General features: G+C 45.0%; 1 protein-coding gene and 1 long non-coding RNA gene across 2 annotated transcripts in view; both read right to left on the bottom strand.

The window, feature by feature from the left end:
• Nucleotides 1-687: 687 nt before the first annotated feature.
• LOC128794473 (uncharacterized) lies at nucleotides 688-3,426 on the bottom strand. The gene is made up of 2 exons (XR_008433129.1): nucleotides 1,857-3,426; nucleotides 688-1,734 (listed from the first exon to the last, which is right to left on the bottom strand). It is a non-coding gene; the product is annotated as an uncharacterized LOC128794473 (long non-coding RNA).
• Nucleotides 3,427-3,541: 115 nt separating this feature from the next.
• Nucleotides 3,542-25,083, bottom strand: part of PIAS1 (protein inhibitor of activated STAT 1) — a 61,916-nt gene continuing 40,374 nt past the window's right edge. Inside the window, exons 3-14 of the mRNA XM_053954343.1 lie at nucleotides 21,818-21,902; nucleotides 20,906-20,953; nucleotides 19,996-20,086; nucleotides 19,365-19,499; nucleotides 15,541-15,646; nucleotides 12,958-13,031; nucleotides 9,981-10,141; nucleotides 8,326-8,456; nucleotides 7,901-8,078; nucleotides 6,106-6,248; nucleotides 5,870-5,907; nucleotides 3,542-3,907 (exon numbers count right to left, since the gene is read on the bottom strand). Coding sequence (XP_053810318.1) covers nucleotides 3,611-3,907; nucleotides 5,870-5,907; nucleotides 6,106-6,248; nucleotides 7,901-8,078; nucleotides 8,326-8,456; nucleotides 9,981-10,141; nucleotides 12,958-13,031; nucleotides 15,541-15,646; nucleotides 19,365-19,499; nucleotides 19,996-20,086; nucleotides 20,906-20,953; nucleotides 21,818-21,902 — 1,487 coding nt within the window. The 3' untranslated portion in view covers nucleotides 3,542-3,610. The remainder of the gene's footprint in view (nucleotides 3,908-5,869; nucleotides 5,908-6,105; nucleotides 6,249-7,900; nucleotides 8,079-8,325; nucleotides 8,457-9,980; nucleotides 10,142-12,957; nucleotides 13,032-15,540; nucleotides 15,647-19,364; nucleotides 19,500-19,995; nucleotides 20,087-20,905; nucleotides 20,954-21,817; nucleotides 21,903-25,083) is intronic.

The raw sequence follows: 25,083 nt of genomic DNA, 5'->3' as shown, positions 1-25,083 counted from the left end.
TTGAGCTTTCCTCCCACTGGGATCACAGGGAATGGGAACACCAAGCCGAGCTGCCATTCCCAAAGTGCCAAATCCCAAAACACCATCCCATTTCCCATGGGATTTACAGGGAGCTTTCCTCCCACTGGGATCCCAGGGAATGGGGAATGCTGCTGCCATTCCCAAAGTGCCAAATCCCGGGATACCAACACCACCACGCCCCATTCCCCATGGGATTTACAGGGAGCTTTCCTCCCAGCGGGATCACAGGGAATGGGAACACCCAGCTGAGCTGCCATTCCCAAAGTGCCAAATCCCAAAACACCATCCCATCTCCCATGGGATTTACAGGGAGCTTTCCTTCCAGTGGGATCACAGGGAATGGGAACACCCAGCTGAGCTGCCATTCCCAAAGTGCCAAATCCCGGGATACCAACACCACCACGCCCCATTTCCCATGGCATTAACGGGGTTTTGATCCCGCTGCTTTTGGGGTCACCCCTCACAGACTCCACGGCAGGGTGGGAAAAGGAGCCACGAGCAATCCCCAATTCCTGCTGGATGCTCCAGGAGCTGGGACACGCACTCACCCCCCCAGTTCCAGAAAAATCCTCCAGCTGATCCATGGAAAATCTCCTCCTAAACTGGGTAAGAGATATTCCTCGCAGAGGTTGAATCACTTCCAAATCAGACTGTTTCAAAAATAAGTCTTTCCCATTTTCTAGCCTTTTATTTCTTTTTTTTTTTTCTTCTTTTTTTTTAACTGACATTTAATAAATTATAAAATCGGTGTATGGTGAAATAGAATATATCAGCCAGATATGTATGAAATACACATGCATGGGAAAAAACTATTGAACTCACCTGGAACTCACACACACGGATCTATAAATACATATATACACACACATATACATATAAACACCAACAGTTTCCTTTTTCCAAAATTCAAGTCAACTATTTAGTGGCAGAGGGATGCTGTAAAAACACTAAAAACAATTTTTGATGCCACATCATGTGAACCTTTCAAATAACCATACGACTGATCAGACAGCAATACCTAATGCTACTTGGATTAAAGGTTGTTTTTTTTTTTTTTTTGCTTTTTTTTCTTGGTTTTTTTGAAATTTTTTTCCTGTTTTTTTTTTCCTTTTTTTTTTTTTAAATCAATGCAAGATTTATTTTTTTTTTTTTTGAGACGACTTCATAGGCAAAAGGTGGCCCTTGTCAATGCTTGAAGCAACTATTTGCAATCAACAGATTTTTTGGACATGAAAAAATTCAGACAAGAATCTGCTAATTTTAGTATTCCTTAACTCTCTTTTTCCTGATAAACTCAATACCTGCACTTTCAACCAGTTATAAAAATATTTTTCACACCAGAGGAAATATTTACTCTCTCTGACATGGACTTTGGGACACAAGAGAATCACTTCCTTCCCTCCCCCTTTCTCTGACTTTAAAGAATCTCCTGAAAAAAAAAAAAAAAAAAAAAATCTGCATTCCAGCTATTTACACATTCCACTCCTTAAGAAGAACGGATCAGCCCAAATGACCCAAAAAAAAAAAAAAAAAAAACAAATTAAATTTCCTATGTCATGCACAACTTAAAAACAACGAGAAAAGAAACCGGGAATTAAATAGGGGAAAAAATCTGGGGAATCCAAAGAATTCTGAATTTTGGAAGCCACTAGCCCTAAAAGAGGCACAATGTGGGGGTTTTTGGGGTTCAGGCTGACACTGAGCAGGGAACATCTCGTGCCCCACAAGCCATTCCTCAGCTGGGATTTGGGGCTCCACCCCATAAAAATGGAACATCTCGTGCTACAGGTCACTCCTCAGCTGGGATTTGGGGCTCCACCCCATAAAAATGGAACACCTTGCCCCACAAGCCATTCCTCAGCTGGGATCTGATGTTGATTTGGGGCTCCACCCCATAAAAATGGAACACTTTGTCCCACAGGTCATTCCCCAGCTGGGATTTGGGGCTCCACCCCACAAAAATGGAACATCTCGTGCTACAGGTCACTGCTCAGTTGGGATTTGGGGCTCCACCCCATAAAAATGGAACACCTTGCCCCACAAGCCATTCCTCAGCTGGGATTTTGGGGCTCCACCCCACAAAAATGGAACATCTTGTCCAAATCAAATTCATTTCTCAATGAATTCCTCAACAAGCCATTCCTCAGCTGGGATCTGATGTTGATTTGGGGCTCCACTCCACAAAAATGGAACATCTCGTGCTACAGATCATTCCTCAGCTGGGATTTGGGGCTCCACCCCATAAAAATGGAACACTTTGTCCCACAGGTCATTCCCCAGCTGGGATTTATGTTGATTTGGGGCTCCATCCCACAAAAATGGAACACCTTGCCCCACAAGTCATTCCCCAGCTGGGATCTGATGTTGATTTGGGGCTCCACTCCACAAAAATGGAACATCTCGTGCTACAGATCATTCCTCAGCTGGGATTTGGGGCTCCACCCCATAAAAATGGAACACCTTGTCTCCCAAGTCATTCCCCAGCTGGGATCTGATGTTGATTTGGGGCTCCACCCCACAAAAATGGAACATCTTGTCTCCCAAGTCATCCCTCAGCTGGGATTTGATGGGGTCAGGCCCTCAGGAGTTCCTGGATCCCACAAGTGTGGAATATTCTGAGCTGGGAGGGACCCACGAGCAGCAAAGTCCTTGCACAGGGCATCTCAAAATCCCACCCTGTGCATCTCTGGGAGCTTTGTGCCAACATCCCTGGAGCTCTGGCAGCCTTGGGAATGTCAGCATTCCCTGGGGAGCCTGGGCAGTGCCTCTGGGGGTGGAACTTTCCCTGAAATCCAACCTAAACCTCCCAGTCAGCTTCGTGTCATTCCCTGGATGAATCTGCAACATTCCTGACTGAAGCATGGAATTCAAAAGGAGAATTTGCCTGGGTAGAGGGGCACAGGGAACCAGAAATGCCAAAAAAAAAAAAAAAATCCCAAAAAACCAACCCCACCCCTGGAAGGCTCCGGGCTGCAGACAGAGCAGGGGCTGCTCTGCTGCCACAATTACAAAACCTGCACTAAATATGGGATGGGGGAATTAGATTCCACCAGCCAAGGGAAATGTCTCCAAGAGGAGAAAAATCCCTCTCCCCCCAAGCTTGAACTTTAGAAGCTCAGCTCCTCTCCTGTTTCTTTAACTGTGGAGAAAATAATGCCATTGGTGTTCAAACTATAGGGGGAAAAAAAAAGGAAAAGAAAAGAAAACTCACATGACAAATGCACAGGTGTAAAATCTTCAGCATCCATAAAAATGAACTGAAGCTCCTTGTTTTTCTTTTTTTCTCTTTTGTCTTTTTTTTTTTTCTTATTTTTACCAGCGAGGCCATCTTAGGTTTATATACAAAAGTAAAACTGAAAATAGACTTTTTTTTTTTTTTTGTTCTCTGTACACATAAATTTTTTTTTCCCCTTTTTTAAAAAAAGGAAAAAAAAAAAAACCAAAAAAACAAAACCACCTTGTCTTAACTTTTTTTTTTTTTTTTTTTTTTTTTTTCTCTGAACAGAAAGGAAAACCGAGCACGAAGATTTCCTCTGTTCCCACCCCCAAAACCACCCCCTCCCAACCCAAAAAAAAAAATAGAAATGGATCAGTCCAAGGAGATAATATCTGGTATGATACCAAAGATTGAGGCCGTGTCCGTGCTGCTCCTGCTGGCCACGGGGTGCCCGTGGTTGTCCCGCAGGCTGTTGGAGGAGACCAGGCTGCTGTTGCTGCCACTGCTGCTGCCGTTGGTGGCTGGCAGGGAGCTGCTGCCCCCTGCACTGAGCTGATCCAGGAACATTTGGGACGAGGTGTAGGGAAAAAAGCGGGAGTGTAAAAGTTCCTGATCGTCCGAGGCGGAAACGGCGGCGGCGGCGGCGGCGAGGAGGGAGGTGTTGTAATGCTGCGGGAGGGAAAGGGTTAAAATTCAGGGGGCTGCAGCCTGGAGTGAAGGGGGTTTTGTCAAGGGGAGGTTCTGGGTTTCACAGCAGCTCGGGAAGCGGGAGGTGAAGTGGGATGTTTTGCTCTGTGGGCCCCCAGTTCTGAGGGAAAAGGAATTGGGGATGCTGGGGTTACAAATATGGATTGTAAAACCCAACCCCAGAGAGCAGCAGGGAGGGAATGGGATCAGAGCACACAAAGCAGGAAAAGGGCAAGCAGGAATGGGATCAGAGCACCCAAAGCAGGAAAAGGGCAAGCAGGAATGGGATCAGAGCACCCAAAGCAGGAAAAGGGCAAGCAGGAATGGGATCAGAGCACCCAAAGAAGGAAAAGGGCAAGCAGGAATGGGATCAGAGCACACAAAGCAGGAAAAGGGCAAGCAGGAATGGGATCAGAGAGGCTAAACCAGGAAAAGGGCCAGCAGGAATGGGATCAGAACTCACAAAGCAGGAAAAGGGCAAGCAGGAATGGGATCAGAGCACCCAAAGCAGGAAAAGGGCAAGCAGGAATGGGATCAGAGCACCCAAAGCAGGAAAAGGGCAAGCAGGAATGGGATCAGAGAAAATCCCAAAGCAGGAAAAGGGCAAGCAGGAATGGGATCAGAGCACCCAAAGCAGGAAAAGGGCAAGCAGGAATGGGATCAGAGCACCCAAAGCAGGAAAAGGGCAAGCAGGAATGGGATCAGAGCACACAAAGCAGGAAAAGGGCAAGCAGGAATGGGATCAGAGCACACAAAGCAGGAAAAGGGCAAGCAGGAATGGGATCAGAGCACACAAAGCAGGAAAAGGGCAAGCAGGAATGGGATCAGAGAAACCCAAAGCAGGAAAAGGGCAAGCAGGAATGGGATCAGAGAGGCCAAACCAGGAAAAGAGCAAGCAGGAATGGGATCAGAACTCACAAAGCAGGAAAAGGGCAAGCAGGAATGGGATCAGAACTCACAAAGCAGGAAAAGGGCAAGCAGGAATGGGATCAGAGAAAATCCCAAAGCAGGAAAAGGGCAAGCAGGAATGGGATCAGAGCACCCAAAGCAGGAAAAGGGCAAGCAGGAATGGGATCAGAGCACCCAAAGCAGGAAAAGGGCAAGCAGGAATGGGATCAGAGAAAATCCCAAAGCAGGAAAAGGGCAAGCAGGAATGGGATCAGAGCACCCAAAGCAGGAAAAGGGCAAGCAGGAATGGGATCAGAGAAACCCAAAGCAGGAAAAGGGCAAGCAGGAATGGGATCAGAGAGGCCAAACCAGGAAAAGAGCAAGCAGGAATGGGATCAGAACTCACAAAGCAGGAAAAGGGCAAGCAGGAATGGGATCAGAGCACACAAAGCAGGAAAAGGGCAAGCAGGAATGGGATCAGAGAATCCCAAAGCAGGAAAAGGGCAAGCAGGAATGGGATCAGAGAATCCCAGAGCAGGAAAAGGGCAAGCAGGAATGGGATCAGAGAATCCCAAAGCAGGAAAAGGGCAAGCAGGAATGGGATCAGAGAATCCCAGCCAGGAACAGCATGACTGAACATCCAGGCTGTCCCAGCCTTGTTCCCAAAGATTTCTCCACAGCCAGAGCAGCATTCCTTGGATCAGGACCATTCTCAGGTCTTGGATATTCAGCCACATTTCCTGACCCAAATTCCCAGTGCAGGCTCTGCTCTCCATGAGGATATCCAAACATCCCTCAGCTTTTAGGGCAATTTTAGGGAGGGCAGGAAGGGCAGGAGACATCCCAGCTCCCTTTTTTTGGAGGAAAAGGGATCAAGCTGCACCTTCATTGCACAATGAAGTGGCTGCTGAGTTGAACATTTTAAAGCTCCCCAAATGTTTCTTTTTGCTGTGCCTCATCCCACACCTGTGTTTAGACAATGCTGCTGCTGCTTCCCACACAGCAAATCCTGCTGGGAAAAGTGTTTGCCACAGGATTTGCTTCTCCCTGACTTACCTGATTGTCACCCGACAGGAAAGGGAAGAAATCTAAACCTGTCAAGAGATAAAAAACACAACTCAGCTTCTCCAAACAGCCCCCTCTCCATTTTTTCACCACTTATTTTGAAATAAACCAGCCTAACGCTGCTGACACTTCCAATTCTCTTTGCTACCAGTGACACGAACCTCATTATTTTTATTTTATAATGGAACGAGTGCCTGGAGGGCTGTGCAGGTGCAGCCAGAACTCACCTTGCAGGTCATAAGGCATGGGTGTCATGTGGAATGGATGCCTGTAGTCCTGGATGAGTGATGTGTTGATGTAGCTGGTGTCCACAGCAGGGAGGCTTGGGGTTCTTGACACAGGAGAAGCTTGGTGGGGTAAATTTAAAATGCTGGAAGGGGAAAAAAAAAAAAAAAAAAAAAAAAAAAGCTTGTTAAAAAGCACAGAATACACTCTTGTTTATTGCTGTCCCACCAGGGGATGCTTGTTTGCTTATTTTCAAATTGGACTCCAATTCAAAGCACATCCTGAGCTTCCTGGAGGATGTGCAGCCGTTCCAAAGCTGCACCACACACTCCTCACAATATTCCATCAGGAACATCCCTCCAGTCCAGCACAGCTGGAATGGAGGAAAGGAAAGCTCAGCCCCAAACAGCAGGAACTGGAAATGCTGCTGGCATCTCTAGGAATGTGCTACAGGTGTGTTCAACAAGGAATCCTGCAGGAATATTGACCCCAAAACCCCACAGGGGATCTGTGGGACCCCACAGCACTGACACCCTACAAGGTGATCCCAAGGGATCACTGAGTGATTCCCACTGTGGAGCAGGAGCCTCTTCCCACAGGATCCCTGGCTTCCATCCCAGAATATTTATGCAAACCAGGAGCTATTCCCAGCCTGGCAGCTCAGGTGTGCCCAGGTGCTTGTGGCATTCCCAATTCCCACAGCCCTGCCCCTCCCTGGCTGCTGCTTCTACATTTCCCAATGGAAGAAAAACATTCCCAGATCTGCAAAATCCACACTTCTGTGCCTTTTGCATCATTTTACACTCATTTTTTCGAATACAACTGAAATATTTCGTATTTCAATTTTCATATTTCAATATTTGTGCTGCACTCACAAAGCTGTGATTCTCTGTGCTCCATTTCACAAACACAACTGAAATATTTCATTTGTGTTCCACGTTCAAAGCTGTGCTTCCCCTTGCACCAATTCAAACACAACTGAAATATTTGTGTTGAACTCTCAAAGCTGTGATTTCCCTGGCACCACATCACAAAGAGAACTAAAATATTCATGTTGCACACTTAAATCTTTGATTCCCCGTGCACCATTTCACAAACACAACTGAAATATTTCATTTGTGTTGCACACTCAAAACTTTGATTCCTTGTGCACCATTTCACAAACACAACTGAAATATTTCATTTGTGTTGCACACTTAAATCTTTGATTCCTTGTGCACCATTTCACAAACACAACTGGAATATTTCATTATTTTGCACACTTAAATTTTTGATTCCCCGTGCACCATTTCACACACACAACTGGAATATTTCATTATGTTGCACATTTAAATCTTTGATTCCTTGTGCACCATTTCACAAACACAACTGGAATATTTCATTATTTTGCACATTTAAATATTTGATTCCCCGTGCACCATTTCACAAACACAACTGATCTATTCCACGTGTTGCACGCTCAGAGCTGTGATTCCTTGTGCACCATTTCACAAACACAACTGAAATATTTCATTGTGCTGCACATTTAAATCTTTGATTCCCCGTGCACCATTTCACAAACACAACTGGAATATTTCATTATTTTGCACATTTAAATCTTTGATTCCCCGTGCACCACTTCACAAACACAACTGGAATATTCCACGTGTTGCACGCTCCGAGCTGTGATTCCAAGCCCGGGCCTCGTGCTGGGAGCAAACCCAGAGGTGCCCAGTGGGGCTGTAAGGCAAAGGCAGAACTTTGCAGAGCTGCTTTAGGCTGGAATGTCTGCGTGGCCCTGCAGTGCCCTGTCCTCACCCCTTGCTGTTCATTGGAGATGCTGGGGATATGGAGGGACAGCTCCTCTTGGCCGAGGGCTCCTCCTCCTCCTCGTCGGAGGAGCTGTCGATGGTCAGGTCGATCACTTCCACCTTCTTGTTTTTGTTGGATTGCTGGTGAGAGGACACCTGGTGCTCCAAGGAGGAGCTGATGCATCCTGCACAGAATCAACAATCAGCTGAATCGTTAAAAAGCTCAAAAATTTAAGAAAAAACACAACCCCACAGAATGCTGGTAACTTTAAACGCCACCAGCCCCAGACTTGTGCGACCCAATTAACTGAACATAAATGATTAAAGCTATAAATATGTTCAAAAAGCAATAAATATATGTTTAGAAATGAGCATTTTGGGAGGTGAAGGGACACAGGGGAGCCCAGAGGGTCCTGCCCAGCCATGGCTCACCATCCACTCCATTGTAGGATGCTGTCACCTCCTGCACTTCCTTCTTGGACCTCATGGGAGCCCAGGATCCATCCTCCTTGAACTGGATTTCATCACAATCTGTACAGAACTTCAGGATCTCCATGAACAACCTGTCCGTAAAAATACTTCGTATCAGTGCTAAAAAGAGCTTTTTTCCCTTTACTGGCCACTGTAAGTCTGAATTTGTGCCAAAGCTTTCACTGTTCTGCTCTTCTCTCAGCTGCCTCCTCGATAAAAGGGAATCGCTGACAAAATTCAAGTATTACCTAAAATAAAATATCTGCAAAAATGAAGATTTTTTTATTGAAAAGCACTGAGAGTGGAATCCTGCAGAGCTTGTGCCACAGGACTCTCTATTTCCCAAAAAAAAAGGAATTCTGTGAACTAGAGTTGATTTCAAAAATCCTCTCCTTACCCCCTTTGACAAAACTTAACTGAGGAAAGCTTTCTTAAATCTGAGGATTTAGGGACTTGTGAAACTTCCTAACAAATGCTGAGCATGGGAAACTCAATTTGCAGCCTCTTCTCCCACAGGCACCTCCTGAAATTTTAGGATCCTGGCAGCACATCACTGCCAGTGGGAATTCCAGCTTCTGACCAGGCCCATTCATGTGGCTCTGCAGGGAAGAGCTGGGCTTTAATTAGAGCTTGGCTTTAATGAGCTCCCTCTTTCCCAGACTGGAGCATTTTCCACCAATAACCTTCTCTTTGGGATGCTGCAGTTAGATCAGATCCAACATCTGCCCCTGGCAGCAGCAGGAGAAATGAGGGAAATGTGGGGTTTGCTTTATTCCTGGCTTTTGGCTAGAAACCTCAAGCAGGAGCCCCCCAGCTCTTGGACCCAAGGCAGATTTATCCCTGGAAATGTGGGGCTGCAGGAGCCCAGAACAGCCCGAGTGTCTCCTCAGGAGCTTTTGGCAAGGCTCTGAAGGGATCCTGAGTGACCTCATCCTTCCCAGGCAAAATAAAACACACATTCCCTGAAAGACTCATCGTTGATGAGGTGGTTTTTAAAAAAAATTTGGGGCTTCTTGGGCGTTTTCAGCTTTGCCTTTGGGGTTTTTGTGTGTGTGTTTCATCCATTTTTGGGCTTTGTTTTTATATTCAGAGTATTCTCAGAAACCTCTACTTGTTCTCTCCCTTTATATAAAAAAAACCCCCAAAAACTTCTCTCTTAAAGCAATTAAAAGGCAAACCCAGAAATCCACGCTTGGCCCAGCCCGAGGTGAGATTTATTTATATTTTTTTTCAGTGTTTTGCAGGCAGGCAGAGCCAGGGAATCAATCTGTGTGTCACCTTCTATAGATAGCAACCCCCCCGAGTGTGAAATTGTACACGGAATTGTGCAGGCACTCAGAGGGGTGGCACCACTGATTTGCTCTGTGTGCTATCAGCCCTGCCAGATTTGTACAGCTGCTCCATTAAAAAAAAAATACAGCCAGGTGCTCTTTGCACCTAGGAAAGCTCAGGAATTTCCTGAGAATTGCTCTCATTACTATCGAGCTGAGTTTGAAGGAGCAGAATTCTTGCAGGAATTCCCGAGCAGCAGCAGGGAAATGCTCCAAAAAGGAGGGAAATCAACCCCATTTCAGACAGGAACATCACACTGGGGTTCTGATTTCAGCTTTACTCACCCATCGATGATGAGATGCTCATAAGGAGCTTTCTTGTCACACACAGGGCACACCCAGGTTGGCTTTTTCTCGTTCATTTGGATGTAGAGAGTGGCATCAAAACACTGCAGGTGGGAGCAGGTCAGGGCCCTGCAGGGGATGGTCAGGCGCATCTTGCCAAGCTGGAACAGAAAAAAAAAAAAACCAGGATTTTATTTCCTTGGGGTTAAATGAACCACCAGGGCTTTCCTGCCTGAAAAGAGACACGAGTTAGGTCGAGTTTTACTCCACAAAGAACTCTCAGAAATCTGAGTTTTGTCACATGCACAGTTCCCTCCTTCCTGTATGTTTGAGATGGCATAAAAGTGAAGGAAAAAATCGTGTTTTGAATTCTATTTGATCCAGGAAGCTGAAGAATACATCCTGCCATATTCCTGTAACACAATGCACTGAGCGTCCTGGATGGAGCGAAAAGAGAATTGTTATGTATTATTCCATGTATTATATGGACCAAAACCAGAATTATCCTGCATTATCATGAAAGTATCATTACACTGAAAGGAAAGCAGACAGCGAAAGGAATTCCACTTTAATCAGAAATAAAAATCTCCTCACAAAACCCCAGCATTGCTAAAAAAACCTCCAAATGTTCTTGCTTGCTATACTATTGTAATTTTTTCTATTTTCAGATTTTGCAGCTGTAGTTAGTTCTCTTTTTTTCTCTTTCTGTTTCTCAGGCTTGTTTTTATTTACAGCTTTCTGAAATCCTTCTTACCTTTACTATTTCCTACATTTCCTCCTTGGTGCAAATAAAAAGAAACTCTCTGAACTTAGTTGTTTATTGACTACTCTGTGTGATGGCTCTGCTATAATACAGATTTCTTTTTGCTTGTTTGAATCACTCCTCTTGCTTGTTTTCTTCTTGTTTTCTCTTCTCAGCTTGTTTTAAGCATTGCTGCAGCCAAGTGCAGCTCAGGAGAGCTTGGGCTGGCCACACCAAAGGTGAGAGCAGCAAGGTCTGACGGGGATTTTCACCCCATGAGAACCCAAGAGAACAATCACTGCTGCACTGCTGCCTCGGGCTGAGCTGGAGCAGAGGCTGGGCAGAGTCACAGGAAAAAGCAGGGATTTATGAAAGGATCTCCTCCATGGATGCACCTTGGGCAGCACCAGAGCCCAGCCAGGGCTGCCCCAGGATGAACCAAAATGGTCCCAAAATGCACGAGCGCTCCCGGGGGTCTCACATTTTTGTAAGTTCTGCTCCATTTGCATATTGGAGTTAACTGTCCAGTTCCAACTTTAGGTTATGAAGTCCCATCCTGCTTGTTTTTCTCTCTCCAGCCCACGCTGTTTGTGCTCCTGGGCCTGAGCTTTGGATCATTTGTCCTTGGTGCCCAGCTGGAGCAGGAATTGTTTTGTCTCCCTGCTCTGTGCACAGAGCTCTCCATCCCATAATATGGAGCCCAGACCCTCACACTAAAGCAGCAGAGAATGTGGAAAATAGAAAATCCAAACCTGAGGCATCAGGAGAATTGCTCAGACCGAGGAAGTTGTGTTTGTTTGACTAAAACACCCCCCAGGCTGCAGCTGAGCAGCTCGGGCTGCTCCCAGGGCTGGGAGGGATTTGGGAATGTGGCTCCATCCGGCTGATGCTGAGCAGTGCGAGGAGGATGCCACAGGATGGCACCACAATGTCCCCAAAGCCACCACCAAAGGCTCTCCTCATGCTGAGGGCTCGTTTCCATCCCCTCGGAACTGAAATCCCGTTCGTTTCCCTCCCCTCTGGCTCTCAGGCACTGTCACCAAAGTCCCCAGGGATGGAGGGGACACACAATTCCCTGGGGACACACAATTCCCACAGGAGATGCTCTGGTGCCAGGTGCTTGGCACCTCCTCCCCCCAAATCCATGACCAAACACATTATTCCCATCCCAAAAATCACACTATTCCCATCCCAAAATCCACACTATTCCCATCCCAAACCCATATTATTCCTATCCCAAAATCCACACTATTCCTATCCCAAAATCTGCATTATTCCCATTCCAAAAATCATATTATTCCCATCCTAAAACCCACATTATTCCCATCCCAAAATCCACATTATTCCCATCCCAAAATCCACATTATTCCCATCCCAAAATCCACACTATTCCTATCCCAAAATCTGCATTATTCCCATTCCAAAAATCATATTATTCCCATCCTAAAACCCACATTATTCCCATCCCAAAATCCACATTATTCCCATCCCAAAATCCACATTACTCCCATCCCAAAATCCACACTATTCCTATCCCAAAATCTGCATTATTCCCATTCCAAAAATCATATTATTCCCGTCCTAAAACCCACATTATTCCCATCCCAAAATCCACATTATTCCCATCCCAAAATCCACATTACTCCCATCCCAAAATCCACACTATTCCTATCCCAAAATCTGCATTATTCCCATTCCAAAAATCATATTATTCCCGTCCTAAAACCCACATTATTCCCATCCCAAGTATCACATGATTCCTATCCCAAAATCCACATTAATCCCACCCCAAAAATCACATTATTCCCATCCTAAAAACCACATTATTCCCATTCCAAAATCCCATTATTCCCATTCCAAATTCCACATTATTCCCATCCCAAAATCCACATTATTCCCATCCCAAGTATCACACTATTCCTATCCCAAAATCCCATTATTCCCATTCCAAAATCCACATTATTCCCCCTTTTCTGAGAGAGTTTTTATCAATCCAAGCCCAACCTGCACTCTCAGAGGATCCAGTGACACATTTTAAGGTATGCTTACATAGATTTTGAGTGACACATCCAAGCTAATGGAATACTCATTTTCCCAGGGGGATTTCAGAAGCTTTTCAGCACAGAGATGGAGAATTTCAGGTTACACCAGGTAAACACGAGGTCATTTCCACCACAACAGCCACATTTCCACCAGAATCACTTTTGAGGGAATAAAAAAAAAAAATCAACTTACTGGACAGAGCAGAGACACTCTTAAGCTGGTTGTTGCTATTTCACTGTCTGGATCAGCAGTTAGTTTCTCTTTAACTGGAAATAAAAAAATGTTTAGTTTAGGTTAATTCAAACATGAATTGGATGATAAAGAGATAAAATAAGTCTGAAATGGTGTGGTAAACTTTGAATTCAAAACCTCTAAAAAATGTGTTTATCCAGAAATGTCTTAACTCCTGTGCATGCAACTTTGTACCTGACCATAATTTAATATTTAATATCACATCGATTTCACTTCTAACTCCAAGGTGAAGTTGGCAAACCTGTTAACAACTCTCACATGGACAGGGCAGCACTATAAACCCCCCAAATCCTCATCAAGTGATTCCAAACTGAAAAGCAAATTGAGCAACAGGCAGCCAGCAGTACCCTGACAAAATCTGAGACTTAACTAACTGCAGTGAAACGGTGAAGCCTTTAATTCCTGGAGTTTTTTCACCCTCTATTTTTTATTTACAAGGGCTGTTTCACGAGCAGGCATTGGTAAAATGAACAAATCAGACTCATTTGATTCCTGCTCTCAGAACTGGACCTACACCTTCATCCTCACCTTGCAGAGCAGCAGCCACCTGGAACTTTGCAGATTTTTGTGCATAAATCCGTAGATTTTTGTGCATTTTTAATGCATTTTGTGCATAAATCATCAAACTGCATTAGGACAAATTAAGGCCCAGCATTATTTTTTACTGCTGCATTCATTTCTTCCCCTCTGGAGAAGGTGCAACACCTGATGTGAGCATTAATTAAAGAGAAATTCTATATGGATCAGGTGTTGGGATTTTCCCTTCTCCCTGAAAACCAAACCTGCAGCGGGGTTTTTGCCAGCATTTTTTTGACACAAACTTCCACAGGTTCTCAGAGGAAACAAAAAAGCAGCAAATTCACACAGGAGCTCTGTGCTGGGCACTGTCTCTGGGCTCACCCCACAAATTTGGGAACACAAAATGTTCACTGGAGCTGCTCCTGCCCAGGCCTTCAGCCCTGAAAAACACACTTGTGCCATTCTGCACTATTTTTTACTGCTGCACTCATTTTTGTTCCCCCTCTGGAGAAGGTAAAACACTTGATGTGAGCATTAATTAAAGAGTAACATCACTATCAGGGGCTGGGATTTTCCTCTCTTCCCTGAAAACCAACCCCACAGCAGTTTGTGCTGGTTTTATGCCACAAATTTCCACCAATTTGTTGTCAGAGGAAACAAAAAGGCAGCAAATTCACTCTGGAGTGAGGAGGGGCTCTGTGCTGGGCACTGTCTCTGGGCTCACCCCACAATTTTGGGAACACAAAATGCTCCGTGGAGCTGCTCCTGCCCAGGTCTTCAGCCCTGTAAAACACACTTGTGCCATTCTGCACTGTTTTTTTACTGCTGCACTCATTTCTTCCCTTCTGGAGAAGGTAAAACACCTGATGTGAGCATTGATTAAAGAGTAACATCACTATCAGGGGCTGGGATTTTCCTCTCTTCCCTGAAAACCAACCCCACAGCAGCTTTTGCTGGTTTTATGCCACAAATTTCCACCAATTTGTTGTCAGAGGAAACAAAAAAGCAGCAAATTCACACAGGAGCTCTGTGCTGGGCACTGTCTCTGGGCTCACCCCACAATTTTGGGAACACAAAATGCTCCGTGGAGCTGCTCCTGCCCAAGCCTTCAGCCCTGAATGCTCTGTAAAACACACTTGTGCCATTCTGCACTGTTTTTTTACTGCTGCAATCTTTTCTTCCCTTCTGGAGAAGGTAAAACACCTGATGTGAGCATTGATTAAAGAGTAACATCACTATCAGGGGTTGGGATTTCGCCCCTCTTCCCTGAAAACCAACCCCACAGCAGTTTGTGCTGGTTTTATGCCACAAATTTCCACCAATTTGTTGTCAGAGGAAACAAAAAAGCAGCAAATTCACACAGGAGCTCTGTGCTGGGCACTGTCTCTGGGCTCACCCCACAAATTTGGGAACACAAAATGCTCCGTGGAGCTGCTCCTGCCCAGGCCTTCAGCCCTGTAAAACACACTTGTGCCATTCTGCACTGTTTTTTTACTGCTGCACTCATTTTTTTCCCCTTCTGGAGAAGGTAAAACACTTGATGTGAGCATTAATTAAAGATCAACATCACTATCAGGGGTTGGGATTTTCCTCTCTTCCCTGAAAACCAACCCCACAGCAGTTTGTGCTGGTTTTATGCCACAAACTTCCACGGATTTCTTCTCCTGAGGTACTGAATGCCCACTTGACTGCAGAGCACAGTTGTGCCATTCTGCACAAACAAAGCCAGGATGGCTGAGCTGAAAGAGATTCTCTTGCATTTTTCCCCTCACAGTGTCAACAGGGTTCCTGGACTGGCTCCGAGTGCAAACAAAGGCTCTGACTCTCTGAATTGGAGCTGAACACAAAGAACACCACTATCACATTCCCAGAGCCCAGAGGGGCTGTAGGAAGTCCAAAGCTTGGTTAGCACAGTCCTAATTCCAAATTTCCCCTCACAAAAGTGATTTTTATGGTTTTTTTTTTTCCCTTTTTTTTTTTTTCAAAAGCCCAGCAGACACATACTCAGTGCTCTGGAGTGATCCGGGTTCCGGATTCCCTTGGCCCGCAACCGCTGCAGGAGCACCGTGGAGGAGAGCTGCTTCACCAGGTACACTGCCATGGAATAGTTCTGGAAAACACCACAAACAGCAGAGAAAAACCAAAAAACGTCAGGGAAAATACCAAAAAAACCAGAGAAAATACCAAAACCATCAGGGAAAACCCTGTCTGCAGCATGTAACACTTTGTTATGGGATAGTTATGGAGCTGCTTCACCAGGTACACTGCCATGGAATAGTTCTGGAAAACACCACAAACAGCAGAGAAAACCAAAAAACATCAGAGAAAATGCCAAAAACACCAGGGAAAATACCAAAAACACCAGGGAAAACCCTGTCTGCAGCATGTAACACTTTGTTATGGGATAGTTATGGAGCTGCTTCACCAGGTACACTGCCATGGAACAGTTCTGGAAAACACCACAAACAGCAGAGAAAAAACAAAAAACGTCAGGGAAAATACCAAAAATGTCAGAGAAAATACCAAAACCATCAGGGAAAACCCCAAAACATCAGGGAAAAACCCCAAAACATCAGGGAAAGCCCTGTCTGCAGCATGTAACACTTTGTTATGGGATTGTTATGGAGCTGCTTCACCAGGTACACTGCCATGGAATAGTTCTGGAAAACACCACAAACAGCAGAGAAAAAACAAAAAACGTCAGGGAAAATACCAAAAACATCAGAGAAAATACCAAAAACATCAGAGAAAATACCAAAAACACCAGGGAAAACCCCAAAACCATCAGGGAAAACTCCAAAAACATCAGGGAAAACTCCAAAAACATCAGGGAAAACCCCAAAAACATCAGGGAAAAACCCCAAAACCATCAGGGAAAAACCCCAAAACCATCAGGGAAAACCCCAAAACCATCAGGGAAAATACCAAAAACTCAGGGAAAACCCTGTCTGCAGCATGTAACACTTTGTTATGGGATAGTTATGGAGCTGCTTCACCAGGTACACTGCCATGGAATAGTTCTGGAAAACACCACAAACAGCAGAGAAAAACCAAAAAATATCAGGGAAAATACCAAAAACATCAGAGAAAACCCCAAAACCATCAGGGAAAACTCCAAAACATCAGGGAAAACTCCAAAACATCAGGGAAACTCTAAAAACATCAGGGGAAAACCCCAAAACAACAGGGAAAAACCCCAAAACAACAGGGAAAACCCCAAAAACATCAGGGAAAACCCCAAAACATCAGGGAAAACCCTGTCTGCAGCATGTAACAGTTTGTTATGGGATTGCTGGGCACCATGGAGGAGAGCTGCTTCAATTTTATGTTGATAAAATTCAGTACTAGTGCCAGTACACTGAATTTTATATTGATAATATACAGCACTGCACGTGTGTCAGGACATTTAATTTTCCCTGGACAATGTTCAGCACTGCATTTGTGTCAGGGCATTTAAGGAAAGCTGTCAGGTCAAATATGCTCATATTTTTTTTCTTTTTTTTTAATAAAAGCCTATTTTGTTTTCAAAATAGGAAAAGGAGCAGCAATGCCTCTTCACAAGATGCATCACCTGCAGTGTCTGGAAGCACTGGCCAACTTTTTCTTCTCCTGCTGCACTCAATTGTCTCTGAAATGTGAATTTCATCACCAAAGCAGCTCAGAGGCAGAACCCAACTCTGGCAAGTGCCACAACTCAGGTGAACCTTCCCTCATGGAATGAACTCTTCCTGCCATGGACTTCAAATTCCTGGGATTTCTGATGCTCTCATTTTTCTTACAATCTCCCCAAAAAAAAATCAGGTTATGAATGTCTTTCTAAAAATGTGACTCAGCAGCAACAGCTCTCAACGCCCAGGATGGAAAGGACCAAACCCATGTTCTCACATTAGGGTTCATCTATTATTTTGTGATTTGAACATTGGCTAAACCCGGAGCTGCATTCACACAATTTAAATTGAAAAATAAAAGGCTTCCCTCAGCAACTGCCACAGGTTTCCACTTTAAAAAAATCCATGTAATTGTGACATCCCCCATCCTTTATTTAGGATCTGAAGGCAGGATCTCAGTGATATATCTCACCACAAAATCACACCAATTGGAGCAGCAGCAGAAACACAGCATTTTAAATATTTTATTCTCACAATGAACGCTTCTCACATCGTTAAAAACCACTACTGCCTTAACTTGTTTGTTTAATGCCTCAATTAGGAGAGGAGTTAGAAAAATGCTAATTAACGTTGTGAAATTATTTACCGACAGCTTGAATCTACAAAGGCAGGAACTCGCCCAAGGCATCTTGTACAGAAGGCTCTTGAAACAGATTGTGTAAAACTAAAAATCACAGTGAGGACTCCAGCAAAGGTAGGGAGCACAGTTGGGACAAGAACTGGCTCTTGAGGGAAGGGGGAAAGGGGAACTCAGATTTTCTGCTACACAGGCACAGCCAAACATAAAATAATTCTTCACATTTCACTGTCAAAGTCCCAAAGAATCAAATTAGGAGAGGTTGTGTCTTAAAATCTGTTTAGGAAGGGTTGTGTCTGAAAGAATCTATTTAGGAAGGGTTGTTTTTTATAGAATTCCAGGATGGTTTGGGTTGGAAAGAATCTTAAATCCCACCTCATTCCACCCCTGCCATGGGCAGGGACACTTTCCCCTGTCCCAGGCTGCTCCAACCCTGTCCTACAATTCTGGATCTAATGCTTATTTATGCCAGAAGTTACCCCAAATGTTCTTTATAACCGATTAACCTGTGAAACCTGAGAACCAGCCAGCTCCCAAGGGACTGACTCAAACCTGGGGCACTTCTTGTCCCTAAATCCTGAACTGTGAATCCCTGAGAGCAGCATCTGGGACCCACCCACCTGCACTTCAGCGTGCAAACCCAAGCAGGCTGGTTTGGAACTGCTTCTTTCTGATACTTGAGGCTCTCATTAGGTGAAAGAGGATTTTTTTTTTTTTTTGGACCAGAATGACTCAGCCATCCTTTATGCCATCATCTGAATGGAGATTGTTTTCTGCTCCACAAGAAATCCACCACGAAATCCCACCCTGGTGTTTTCAGAGCTGCCCATTGTCCCTGCCTGGAGGGTAAGCATTTTTCCACGCCGGGCTTTGCACGCTGACAAATTCTTGGCCAAAGTTTCACCTCAGGACAATTCTGGGCACTTCTAAAAACAGGATGGGGGCAGTGGCAGCAGCACACGGTGCCTCTGGAATGCCCACCCCAGCAGCTTTGGTGCCAGCTCTGAAAGCAGCTCAGTAATTCATGGCTGATTGACTGAAGGCACTTTCTGCAGCACGTTCCAGATTTCATTAGCCCGCTGGAACATCAGCGATTTCCTGACACCGGCTGGAACCTTCTCCCCACAGACACAAAAAAAAAAATGATAAAAACCAAGAGGTTTTAAACGTGAAGGATAAGGAGAGCAGCTGGGAGGAATGTAAAAAAGGTCAATGGGATCAGGTGGGCTGTGCTGTGCCCACACTCACAGCTCTGAAGGGCCACCCTGGGCTCCATGGCACCCGCTCCTCGCAAGTCCAAGCCAAGCTTTGTCAAGTCCCTGCAGTCAGGAAGAGCTTCAAAGTCTGAAGCTTGGCCAAATCAACAAACAAAAGGCTCAGAGGATGCCTTGATCTCTTGATCTGGGCCCTCCCTGAGTCACAGAGATGAGGAGGGAGAGATCCCACCCTGAAGGTGGCGGGCGGGGGGGATCTGAGGGAGCACGGAATTCCAGCTGAACAAGAGCATCCGTGGCTCCCCCAGCAAGGATTTCCTGCCCGGGATTATCTCTGAAGCAGCTAGAAGAGAGCCCAGGGGCACTCACTCTGCCAATCTCTGCAGTCCAGGACACGACGATGGTGTTGGGGACCGTGGTGGACAGGCGGACGAGTGAGGTAATGTTGATTGGTCGGCTGGGGCGCTTTGGTTCCACTCCGTTTTTGGTTGGTGGCAGGTAGCCCTAAAAACCAAAAGTTCAGCTCTCAGAAGGAAGAATCCCACAGTGCTTTTGCCTCCTGCCCCTCCCAACGCACCCAGACCAGGCTCTGTGTTTAATTCGAAGAGAGAGGGATCAGGCAATAAAATATTGAGCATTTTAGAAGCTCCTTCTCCTGATGGAAATCCAAAATCCTAACCCTGCCCACAGAATATTAAAGGGAACTTTGCCACCTCTCCTGTCTCAGCAAAACTAAACAAAAGCCCCCAAACTTTGGAGCAGAGTTTCTAAAATTTAATCTTTTTCTCTGTTCATGTTAATATTATTAAATGTATGATCCTGAAAAGGGTTTTTTAACTTCCGTATGAACTTCTGGATCTACTGGCTAGAACAAAATACTTGATCTTTTCTATTCATTCCAAAGCTCCAGAATGTGAAAACAAAGATTGGGATCATTTTTCAGGCAGGTAATTCCTAATAATGCATCCCAAAATGAGTATTAAAAGGAGATTTTACTTACTGGAAGGCTGCATGGTTTCCCATTGACTTTCACACACAGATTGGGTGGGAAGTGATCTTCTTGTGGACAACTGGTTTCTGATAAACAAAACCTAAAAGCAAAGAGCTGCCATCATCTTTCACTTTTAAAGTGATTTAAAGATCATCTCTTCCTAGAAGGAATTGCTCCTCCACTGAGCCATGAAATCATGACCCATCTTGCTAAACACAGCCCTCAAATGATGTCACTGAGCAGGAAAAGCCCCCAAAATTATGGTGCTTCAAGCAGCCTGGAGGCTCCTCCTCAGATTCTTTGAATTGCTCAGCCTGACTCCCAGTTTTTTCTCTGCCTCTTCCCCAGCCTGACCTCTCCACACAAGACCACAAATGACATTTCCCCTCCCATGCCAGCTGCAGTTCCAGCTGTTGAATTTCTTTCTTTCCAGTTCAAAGAGGTGTTTTTGCTGCTGGATCTCCAGCAGGACGACGAGCGTCCCAAGGAGCAGCAAAACCTCTCAGCTCCCCTGGGTTCCTTCCATCCCTGCCCGTGGAAAATCCAAGAGGGGTTGGTTTCCCTCATCCCCTCCTCACCCTTGGTCCATCCCACCCCACCAGGCTGAGACAGGGGATTTAATCAATTTTTAATGGATTAAAAATCCCCAAAATCACCAGGCTGGTGATTCCCGAAGTGCCTAAAGAAGGAAATCTTGGAATGCCCATGGAATCCATCCCTGCTAAGAAAAACAACCCTGCTCATGGATTTTCCAGCCCCAGGACATGGAATGACCAAGGTGGAGTCAAAGGAAGGATTCACTGACAAGAAAATCAACCAGGGTGAGGAAAATCAGTTCTTTTCTATCCAGGAATTCCCAACCTGCTGGGCAGGACCTGCCTGATAAATCCTAAAAACCAACAGGCAACAAAATCCCTACCTTAGCTGGACCTGTACTGTGAAGTCACATTTGGTCCCAGAAATATCCCTGGAAACAAGAGAAAAAATGGATTAAAATAATCTGCTTGTCACAAGATTCCTCAGTATTGCGATATAGACTCCTCAAGAGTTTGCTGGAAGTTCAATTTATGGAAAACATTTCATTTTTACACAAAAAAAAAAAAGGAAAATTCACACTTTCAGGTGTGTATGATGTACAGCAGACTTTGCTGCTCCTGCTCAAACCACCGCTCTCAAGAGAGGTTAAAAGGAAGAGGTTTTATTTTTTGAGGTAAACAAATAAATTTGTGTCTGACCTCTATTTTTGTGGGGGGTTTTGTTTGAAGTTTTTTGGTTTTTTTCTTGGGGGGGGTGTTGTTTGGGTTTTGTTTGTTTGCTGGTTTTAGTGGGAGTTTTTGGTTTGGTTTGATTTTTTGTTTGTTTTTTTTTTGGTTTGTTTTCTTGTTGTTTTGTGTTTTTGTTTTTTGTTCATTTGGTTTTTTTGTTTGGTTTTTTTTTGTTGTTTTGTTATTTTGTTTTTTTGTTTTGAGGGGAGTGTGGTTTCCTGGGGTTGTTTTTGTGGGTTTTTAAATTCTTTTTTTTTTTTTTTTTGTATATTAGAAAGAAAATTCTGATGGGTCTCCATAAAGTCACAACTTCATAACAAATTAACAGAGCAACTGGTGGCAAGGAAGAGCTGCAGGAAGCAGAAATCTGAATTTGCAGGGAGCTTGACACCAGAGAAACCCACCCAAAACTCACTGCTGGGGTGGAACTCTCTCCTCCCCGTACAAGACGACACACAAATCCCCCAGAGGGGTTTTCCCCAGCTGTTCCCGAGCAGGGCTGTGGAAAGCTGGGTGGATTTGGGGTGAATTATTGGGATTTCAGGGCTGCTGGAGCCCCCACTCACATGGAGCTGCTGATCTGCTGCACTTGCTGCGGCGTCAGCGCGAAGGCAAAGCAGGTTTCTCGAAACCTCTGGCTGTTATCTGAGGCTGCAAGAGAGCAGAGAGCATCAGAAAGCAGCCAGGACAATCAGGAAATAATTCCATCAAGTCAGAACACACGGGTTTTTTTTTTCAGCCCCAGCAGCACCAGACACATCTGGCTCTGAGGAGCCTCTGAGGAAGTTGCCATTGGAAGCCTCCTGTAAATAAAAATACAATGAACAACCTTTATATGCCTGTAAAGTGTACCTTAAAACAGGGATGGAGGTAACAGCAGAGCTGAGGCAAAGCAAGGCTTTTCCTCGCTGTAATTCCACGCCAAACGTGCTCTGATATGAAATAAAAATATTTTTTGAGGCTTTCTCATCCGTCGTTTCTTTATTTCCCTCCACGCAGCACATCAGGCTGGGCCTGTCAGAGTTCACAGAGGGGCTGACCACAGCACGTGGGACATCTCACACTCCAGTCTGAAATTTTGTGGACTTCAAGGCACCAAAGAGATCCAGAAGAAGCCCCAGAACTCGTGAGACCTGCAGCTATAAAATCTGATTTTAAAGCCTTCCCACGCTGCGCCACAGCGCTCCAGAACCAAACAGCGCTCCAGAGGAAAATGCTCCTGCTGGAAATTAATGTTAAAGATCTCTAAAATAGTGGTTTTGGCTAAAACACAGCCTTTCACAGGGCCACTGCAGCAATGAAAAGGGTTTTTTTTTTTAAATAATAAATTGAAAGAAAGCATCATCTCCCCAGAGAATGATTCCACGCACTCACCAACCCACACTGAATGAAAAGCTGCTTGTAAGTTGCACTTCAATCTCATTATTCTTCATAATTCTGTAAGTTCTGAATAAATTTGTAATTTCTGAATAAATATTATACAATATAATACAAATATTCTGAATAAATAAACATCCTTTTCTGTGCACAAAACACTGGATAAATTTCCCATTTTTTTGGTTTACTATAATGCATTCTTGACTCATCCCTGAGTGACAGCTGAGTGAATATTTCAGGGTGAGAATTGAGATTTTGTTCCAAGCAGCGTGTGGTGGGCTGGAACCAACAACAGCAAAGACACTGAGTGTAAACATTACAGCAAGAACCTCCCAAAATTCTGTTTTTTATCCCTCCTGCATCACACTGCTCCAAAATCCTTCACTTATCCCATTATTTGCTGTTGTGCATGAGCAGGATCAGGGACACGAAGCTGCTGTTTGGGATCCTGGAGAAGGAATGAAGTTGTATAAATATCTCAGATTTTGAAATGCATACCTTTCCTCCCTGCTAGCACAACGTCTGCAGGAAACAGCCACAATGCATACAATTAACAATGAAAACCTGCTGTCACACTGGCTCTTCCATAGAATTTGACACCTATTTTTAGCTATCAATGGCAAGATCACAATTACAAACTCCAATTAACAAAAGCTGAATTAGCAAAGCTCATGCACTGCAGAGAAATGAGGGAATTCCAGTTGTTATTTCCTGCTTTTCCATGGGTTTTTCTGCTGGGTTGATTTTTCTCCCAGGTATTATTTGCTTTAGCCTGGAAATTGTCAATTTTGGCTTCATTAGAAAAGTTCTGGAAGTTTTTTGGGAACCTTTGGTGTGAACTCCAGCACTTCATTAATTAAAAACTGCTGACTATTTAACCAAAGCCACCTTCATTTAAAGCTCAATTATCCAGAGAAGCTACCAAAATTCCTTGGATTTCCCAAGCTTTTCCCCTGCCCATCTTTTTTCTGCAGCAGCTCCACTTTAGGGAATCCAGCAGGGAAATGGGCAAACAGGAGGGACTGGAATTGTGTGCAGCAGGAAAACCGTGACAAAGTTGGGACCAAAGGCTCTAAAATTCAATCCTTTTCCCTCTGCTCACGTTGATGACAGATTTATTTTTAATGAAAAGTGGGGTTTGAACTTCCATATTCACAGAATCACTGAGTTATTACAGTTGGAAAAGACCTCAAAGCTCACCAGGTTCAACTCCTGACTGAACACCAGCTTGGCAATGAAATCAAAATCTGATTTTTGAGCCCTTCCAGCGATGGTGATTCCACACTTCCCTGGGAAAGCTGTTCCAATACTTAACCACTCCCCCAGGAAAGAAATATTTTCTAACATCCAGCTGTTGTATTGGTCAGATTAAAGCATTTATACATTTATTTGGGAGAAAATGTGGAAAGACATCCCCGAGTGCTGCCACGGGAGCTTTCCCTACTCCAGCTCTCCTCAGGAGCCATGCCAGGACAGAAAACAGCCTCTGCTTGGAACAAAAACTAAATTCAAAAAGGCCTCTGACATTTCTTCTTGAGATTTGGGGGTTTTTTTGTGTTTTCAGTGTCTTTTGTGCAGTTAATGCTGCAGCCTCAAAGAGGAGACTTGGAAAGGGACGGAGGTCGAGGGGGATGGGTTTAAATGGCCAGGAAGTGGGGCCAGATGGGATTTGGGAAGGAATTCCTCCCTGGCACGGTGGGGAGGGGCTGGGATGGAATTCCCAGAGAAGCTCCCTGGATCCCTGGAGTGTCCAAGACAAGGCTTGGAACACCCTGGGATAGTGGAAGGTGTGGGGATGGGATGGGATCCATGGGATGGGATCCATGGGATGGGATGGGATCCATGGGATGGGATCCAAGGGATCCATGGGATGGGATCCAAGGGATCCATGGGATGGGATCCATAGGACAGGATCCATGGGACGGGATGGGGATGGGATGGGACGGGATGGGATCCATGGGTTGGGATCCATGGGACGGGATGGGATCCAAGGGATGGGATGGGATCCAAGGGATGGGATGGGATCCAAGGGATGGGATGGGATCCAAAGGACAGGATCCATGGGATGGGATAGGGATGGGATGGGATCCATGGGATGGGATCCATGGGATGGGATGGGATCCATAGGACAGGATCCATGGGACAGGATAGGGATGGGATGGGATCCATGGGATGGGATCCATGGGATGGGATGGGATCCATAGGACAGGATCCATAGGACAGGATGGGGATGGGATCCATGGGATGGGATCCAAGGGATGGGATGGGATCCAAAGGACAGGATCCATGGGATGGGATAGGGATGGGATGGGATCCATGGGATGGGATCCATGGGATCCACAGGACAGGATCCATGGGACGGGATGGGATCCATGGGATGGGATGGGGATGGGATGGGATCCATGGGACGGGATGGGATGGGATCCATGGGATGGGATGGGGATGGGATGGGATC

Source organism: Vidua chalybeata, chromosome 13 (genome assembly GCF_026979565.1).
Source record: "Vidua chalybeata isolate OUT-0048 chromosome 13, bVidCha1 merged haplotype, whole genome shotgun sequence".
Classification (NCBI taxonomy): domain Eukaryota; kingdom Metazoa; phylum Chordata; class Aves; order Passeriformes; family Viduidae; genus Vidua; species Vidua chalybeata.
This window is presented reverse-complemented; position numbering and strand designations above follow the sequence as displayed.